Raw genomic sequence first — 7,481 nt, 5'->3', positions numbered from 1 at the left:
TTCTTGAACATTTGAAAATACATCACCACTTTGCCACCATGACTCAAGTCTGGCCTAACTGGAAACTGTTGGAATACCAGTGTCACTGTTCTCTGGGAAACCATTTTTTTTTATCTTCATGGACTGAAAGGTACTGACCAAGTCAGTATTGTCAGTTTCTGGTAGTAGTAGCTGCTACATGAACAAGCCTATATCTTTGGACAAATGACAAGAAGAAGGTTTGGAGAAGTTAAGGTAATGCTTTTAAATCTAAGATCACTGAACAAACCAGTGATGTGAGTCAGTGGAGGCAGAGCCTCGCCTGTTATCATGAAAAAATAATATAGAATGATAAAATTATTTATATTGCTATTTTCACCTTGTGGTTTGTACTATAAAGTACCTATTTTTCATGGAGTTTAACAAATTCTGATGACTTTTTCTTCAAAATCGCTGAATTTTCGCATTTTCCCATTCAAATGCACGGAAGCGAAGCCGGTGAAGCAGCAGCGAGTTGAGCCTCACCTGGGATTGGTCAACCTCTCGGTAACTGGCTGCCATGGGAGCATGCTCCTCCTGTCTGTCTGCCAATAAAATGGCTAAAAAACATTTAATGTATGAACAGTTTTTCCATAATTTAGCTTATGTATATAATGTACAGTGTTTTTTTTGTCACCAACTGTTTGTGTAACGTGTTTCTTTTCCTTTCGTTTAGAGAACAGATTCGAGGTGAGGCAGGCAGTTCTCTTGCTTCATGGCAGGGGGCGCTCATGATCCCAGACATTGTGACTCCACAACTGCAGAGTAAGAGACAGTAGCAGCGAGCTAGCCATGCAGCTAGCCAAACAGTCAAGTGCAGCGATATATTTATAGTTTTCTCCTCCTACCACAGCAATCACTTATTAATAATCGCAAAAACCATACTACTGCAACAGACTGGATGTTTTGCTCCTTGTGTGGGAAATATTTGAGTGTTTTTTGTGACGTTGTTGTCAGTTGCTATGGCAACGAGTCTGCGCCGAGCTGATACAGAGAGCGAGAAAGAAAGACGTGGTTTTGAGTTGTACTTTAACGGTTTTCCCCTTTGCTGTGGAGCACAGCGCGAAATTAATAATGTCTACATATCCAGGTTTGATTGAGTTTAATGGAATTACTCTACTGCAGCAGCGCAGCCGTGGATGACATGTAGTCTTTTTGCCCTCCAGAGTTAACAATAACATGCAGGGGGTCTATATTTGTAAATCTGATTATGATTAAGTCAGCGCCTCACCAGCTATGAATCTCACCGCACGACACCGGAACCAACTGTCTGGTTTTATGAGGCTGTTCTGCTGCAAATTGTACAGGTTCATTGCAAAAAGTAAAAGAAAACTATGTCCAAATTATTTAATTTTACCTTGAATCAACAGCTGGCTGATTACAACTTGGAAACAACTGGACCCCCAAAACTCAATGATAGCAGGCTCATATGCATGTATGCAGATATTTTAGTCCATGTGTACATGTTTGTCATAAATATTCAAAGTACTGTGAATATATGAAAATGTCTTTCAACACCTAAATAGTACAATGACATTAAGTTTTTTATGTACATAACAAAAATGTGAATGTCAAATACAAAACTCCAGGCACAAAAAGCAAAAACATTCATATGGTACAGGAATGTCTTCTGATTGTAAACATCAGAAATGAGAACATAGTCAAACCAGAATAAACTTTTTACATTTTTTTTTATCATATTTTGGATATGATAAAAAAATTGTTATAGACCTATGTAAAAATCACTGCAGGATCAACATTAAGATCCTGGTGTAAAATAAGTGTGCTTCAATATGTACCTACTGCTCCATTTAAGACACAACACCAACACATTTATGTCATGCAAAAACCCACAAACACATATTACAAAATGTGCTTAATGGTATTTCAACATGTGACTTATCGTGTCTCAAGTACTGGCATTCTGATGACATATAGTCGACCCTTCTGCTCCATCACAAAACATTTCGCAACAATGTCCCGACATGTCATTGTGCAGAATTCATCCGAGATCCTCACTCTTACGAGGAACTCTGCAATGTTTCTGTTGATCTGTTTGTTCTGGATTGTTGGTTGGGAGTTTGAGGGAAGCAGTTTTCTGCAGAAAGCAACCAGTTCTCTGCAGGAGCAGTCGGACGATCTCTCACAGCTGCAATGCCCCTCGACGACCACCACGGACTCTACAAGAACAAAGCCGCTGGTCGTTTCTATGACTGAGTTGTTCCTTTTGCAAGAGACGCTGCAGTCCAAAGTGGTGACCAGCATGTCTCTGTAGACAAAATGTGCGTATTCAGTAACGGGCCGTGTATCTTTGCTCTGCAATGCAGCAAGTTCTCTCACAGTTAGAGATCTCTGAGATCCGCATCCCAAAGTAAACACATCTTTACTGATGCAGTTGGATAATTTGGTAAGGATACCACAGCTTGTCATGGAGGAAAACAGGTCTGTGATTTCTGTACTAGCATTCTTCAGAACATCACTTCCTTTTATAATAATCTCATCATAGGAAACTATCTGCTTGAAGATGTTGGATGGCGCAGACTGAGCCCTGGAGTACATCTGCAGGAGTCGACTGTGGACACCCTGAAAGACGAAGGTGGAGTTGGCCCACAGCAGTCCCCAGTTACGGGCATTTTCTGACAGATGCGTCAGCAAGTGGCAGTTAAATGAGCAATGCTCAAGTCCGTACAGAGACGGTACCTGGGAGACAAACTGAACCAGGCACAGCTCTGCACAGCTGATCTCCTCCTGGGAGGCAAACGGGGAGAGGAGGATGTGAAGTGATGAAATGAGAAGCATCCAGTGTTTGTAGTACAGGTTTGGTAAAACCTTCCTCAGTATTACAGGAGAGTAGAGAAGAGCAAACGCTTGCCACTCGGATGCCTCCCAATGCATCCTCTCACTGAGACGCCGAGGTCTTTGTCTGATCTCATCTGGGGGTTGGATGGCAGACAAAGCTTTGTCCAGGTTCTTCAAACTCTGAGGTGAAAGGTGGAAGCGCTTTCTGCCATAAAGAGGATCCAACCAAAGATTGACAAACTCAGGAACAACCCCAAGACAAACACAGTGCATGTAATCTGGGATAAAACCTTTGACGACATCAAACGAAGGCAGCAGAAGCAGCGGACTGTGACCTTTGACACCCATTTGACCTTGTGGATACCCATTCTCAATCACTACGATGGCCAGTTGCTCCGTCTCAGCCATGTGCCGCAGGTCACATCCGTCAACCTGAACCGGATAGACTCTGGTGTAACCCCGACCCTTCTGAACCAGCTCTCCTTTGTGGTAGCAGAACCCGCAGCCAAACTCCGAACTGAACGGCTGAAAGTTCTGCACCGCTGACCTCACCACTGAATCGCAGACGCAGATTTTCGCCATCACTCTGGTGTTAAGCTCTAATCCGCTCTCGTCTTCCCAAGTGAAGCCCTCGTGAGAGAGTTTATGAAGCTCGTTAATGAACGGCGTAAAGAAACACTGAAGCAGCGGCTTTCCTTTGCCGAACCACAACGTGTGCAGCAGAACATTTTTACACCGCTCCACATACGGAAGTTCGTTGATCGTGCACAGGATGGGCCAGACTGAAAACTTGGATGAGTTGAGAAGAGGAGAGCTGTCACATGTGAAGGTAAGTGTAATACTGCCCTCCTGCTCTTCGTGCTTATATTCACCACCGGTGTTGACGTCAGAAACGTAATCGTCCTTTGTAAAATGCTTGCCTAGCTTTGAGTGAAGGCGTTTGAGGACCTTCCTCAGTTGGTTTTCTAGAGGCAACACCAGGAAGTAGTTTGCCTTTTCAAGCAGACTTCTTTTGCTCAAGCGCTGCTGACACACTCCGCACTCGGTCCCAGGCTCTACACCGAGGTAGTTTTCACACCTGGGACAGTACAAGTGGATCTCCGTCTTCTTGTCAATGTCAGTCAAATGCTTCTTTATGAACTGCAGAGAGCTGGGAATGCATCCAGGCACCATGAGGTTGAGGAGGGCCAGGAGGTCTTTGGTGGCTGCTTTTGACAAGTCGTGCTTCAGGATGAAGGCCAGGAGGAGGAGGAGGAGCGCTCTCACACTGACCGAAGAACCAGCGTAAATCTTCTTCTCATCGTCAAAGTTTGGGTCAAAAATTTGCTCCTGAAATGTTATGGAGAGAAAATTAGAAAGTAAACGGGATGATATTAAATAAAAATGGATATAGGAGGAACAAACCATGGGATCGTCTTCTGGTGTGTCGTCACATGAAGCTGAATTTTTACGCTGAAAAACAGAAAAGACAGAGACTTAAAAAGATGAATTAAGCAAATACAGTTCAATAAAACATGTTATTCCCTTTGGAGAAAAAAACTGGCCGTCCTTTACAATTATGGTCAATCCTGATCGAGATGTGAACAAAATCTTCAAATAAATGTATCTTTTTTTTTTGCAGCATCTCAAGCTGGAATTCTACTGGCCATATTCTGCAGAAACCGGAATCCCGAAAACTAATTTGCTTAATGAAAACACGCCAATTCATGTTTTTCAATAAAAGAAAATAGATTTGTCCAGGAGAGTCCCAAAGACTGGAGGAAGCTCATTGAAGTCAAAAATCAGCATCATGAATCTATTTTACCGTTTTGTGGTCTGGAACTTCTCTGTCGTTTGACACTGTGGGAAACAGGATCCTGAGCTAAAAGTCAGAGAAAAAAATATAATCTGAATATTTTACAGTTTCTACCAGTAGCATATCTTTTAGGTTTATTAAAACATTTAGCACCATGGGGTCTTCTTCGTCAGAATCAGATGAATAGTCCGCACTGTCAGCATCTTCACACTCACTGTTCATCTCTCGCTAGGATTTAAAAGACAAACAGAATGGTCGTTTTTTATTTTAACAATCTCAACCCACACTGAGTACATTTATTATTACTATTATTATTTATATTTATTTTACCATTTTCTCATCTGGGTCTTTAATAAGATGTGCTGGTCCAGCTGAATGCAGATCAACCTAGAAATGGAGGAAAGTATGTTATCCTTAGATTATATTTACAACAAACATACAAAAGTAAAATACGGAGCTCATTTTTAAAAGAGTGAAGATAAATGTTAATAATATATACATGTTTTACTTCTGCCTTATTCCCTCCTTTATCACCGGCAGGCCCAGCATGATCAGCCTAAAAAACAAAAGAATATAAATCGTGTCCAAATTAAGAAACAAGTTGGATCATCAGCTCTGAACCAGCTGAGTTGGCCAACAGTCTCTGCATTAAGCAGAAGGATTCAAGTGTCTGTTTACCAGTGATGCTAGAGTAGAGGATATGCTGTGATGCTGAAGAAGGTTGTGAGCTAAAAGGCAAAGCTCTTGAATCAATGATTCATTTATGCTTCATTAATCATAAAACGACACAAATGCAACAGAATCATAGGATGATGGATGGATGGATGGATGGGTAAAGATGGATGGAAATTAGAGGAGGGATGGATGGATAAATGAATGGTAGAAGCAGATTGGTAGATGGATAAAAATGGATGGATGATAGAGGAGGATGGGTAGATGGAGAGAGATGATGGCTGGATGGAAGGAGGAATGATCAAGTTGGTTGGATGGATGGATGGAAGGAAAACATGAAGAAATTAGAGTGAGACATTGCAATATGTCAGTTTTGCCTTTAATGCTGTAAAACTCAACATGTTCTTCCTGAAAAAAAATAAACAAACACACTCATAAATAAAATTATTCACGCCAAACCAGTGATGTTAAAGATCCCATTGTCATCCCAGAAACCTGGAGCCCTTCCAGCTCCTCAGCATCTTTTACCCGCTCCACTGATTCCCTTTGCCGGGTAAAAAGCTGCAGCTTCCCGTTAACCCGGCTCACCTCCTCCGGCTGAGCTGTCCGTGTCCTGCTCGGAAGCTTCTTCGTGGGTCTCCCACTCCGCGGCAGGGTCGCCACGGTGTTAAATCGTATCCATTTATGGATAATCTTCCTAACTGTGGAGTGATGCAGCTCCAGACTCTTTGAAATCAGTTTGTATCCCATCCCGGCGTTGTGCAGATCTACAACTTTCGACCGGATGCCTTCAGGAATCTCGTTTCTACGAGGCATTTTTTCCTTTGATATTTAGTGAAATAACATAATATAAATCTGGGGAAGAATCATCCGCTTTTGTCAGCAACAAGGAAGCGCCTCGAGTCATTTGTGTTTACTTCCGGTGTACACCGGAAACGCGATTGATAACTTGCGTTTTGTTTTATTTTTATTTAAATGTGTCTTTTTTTCTCGGCTAATTGACTAACAAGTAAGTTTTAAACCAAACAATCGTGATTTCATAAAGATAACGCAAAATAAAAGAAACGATATGTTACTTTTTGCTCTTTTTAAAGATTGTCACCTTCCTAAAATGATGGCCAAAGTAATTTTGGCCAAAATGTTTTTTTTTGTACCTAAACCATCTCTTGGAAAGAAAGAGGTGGTGATTTATATATTTTCTAATATAACTAAGGCCATTATTTTAGGAACGTAATCTGTTAAAAGAAAAAACAAACAAACAAATTTTTTAGTGGAAAAATCTTGACTTACAATCAGCATAATCCATCATACAGAAATACTTTGAACTGTTCTTGTCTAATATATTTATCTACTGTAAGTATTCGCTTCAGACTTCTCTATTATAACAGTTTGAAAAAATTTCACTTGGAAGTTTTTCTTCTTTCTTACTTTGTTATTTAATAACGATTTGTGCTTATTTTTAAAATTTTCTTGGCATTAATTGTGGAAATAATAGTAATTGCACATTTTTATTTTAATTTATCTGATTACATAATTTCCACAAATTTAACCAAATATTTGGAATGTGTTGAAACTCACATATGTGCTGTTCTAGAAAATTTCTTAGATTAAGCACAACAGTTTTTTGTTTTTTCTTACAAATTTTTGACTTTTAAACTCAGAAATTTCCATGTTTTTTCTAGAAAATTTCTGAGATTAAGCTAAAAAATAAATTTGTTTTCTCACAAATTTTTGAGTTTTCAAACTCATAATTTTCCAAGTGTTTAGTCAAAAAAACTGAGATTGATATCAAAGTTTCAGAGTTTTTTCTCTCAAATTTTTGACTTTCCCAACTCAGAAATTTGCAATCATTTCTGGAAAATTTCTGAGATTAATCTCAGAATTTCTGAGTTTTTTGGAAAAACCTTACTCCATTTTTTTCTACCTACAACGGCCCTAATACTTCTGATCCTACGTTAATTGGAGAGAATCCACAATGTTTTTTTTATATAGTTAATGTGTTAATGTATTATCAGGAGGTTCAGTCTGTCTTTGTAAACTCAGTTTTTGGTCTCTTCTGTCACTTCTCCCAGGTGATTTCGTTCCATCTTTATTGGTTGGCCTGTTAAAGTATTTGCACCCCAAACTGTCACATTCCTATCTGCATTCCTCTAACCCGCTGACCTTTGGTGACCTTGCAGGGTGCCTCCCTTCCCAG

General features: G+C 40.1%; 1 protein-coding gene across 3 annotated transcripts; it reads right to left on the bottom strand.

Annotated features, from left to right (window-relative positions):
- Positions 1-1,105: 1,105 nt before the first annotated feature.
- LOC111611721 lies at positions 1,106-6,190 on the bottom strand. Of its 3 annotated transcripts, none has more exons than XM_023349584.1 (7): positions 5,873-6,190; positions 5,112-5,168; positions 4,943-4,999; positions 4,766-4,840; positions 4,622-4,678; positions 4,222-4,269; positions 1,106-4,146 (listed from the first exon to the last, which is right to left on the bottom strand). In XM_023349584.1, the coding sequence occupies exons 1-7, from the start codon at positions 6,098-6,100 to the stop codon at positions 1,918-1,920; spliced, it is 2,751 nt and encodes a 916-aa protein (XP_023205352.1). In that variant the 5' UTR covers positions 6,101-6,190; the 3' UTR covers positions 1,106-1,917. The 3 variants fall into 3 exon arrangements, with proteins under 3 accessions (XP_023205352.1, XP_023205353.1, XP_023205354.1); XM_023349585.1 differs by having other exon boundaries at positions 5,121-5,168; XM_023349586.1 differs by lacking the exon at positions 5,112-5,168.
- Between the last annotated feature and the right edge of the window lie 1,291 nt (positions 6,191-7,481).

The sequence above is a fragment of the Xiphophorus maculatus genome, chromosome 16, assembly GCF_002775205.1.
Source record: "Xiphophorus maculatus strain JP 163 A chromosome 16, X_maculatus-5.0-male, whole genome shotgun sequence".
In the NCBI taxonomy this organism is placed as follows: Eukaryota; Metazoa; Chordata; class Actinopteri; order Cyprinodontiformes; family Poeciliidae; genus Xiphophorus; species Xiphophorus maculatus.
Note: the sequence above shows the minus strand (reverse complement) of the source record. Positions and strands in the feature narration are given on the sequence as shown.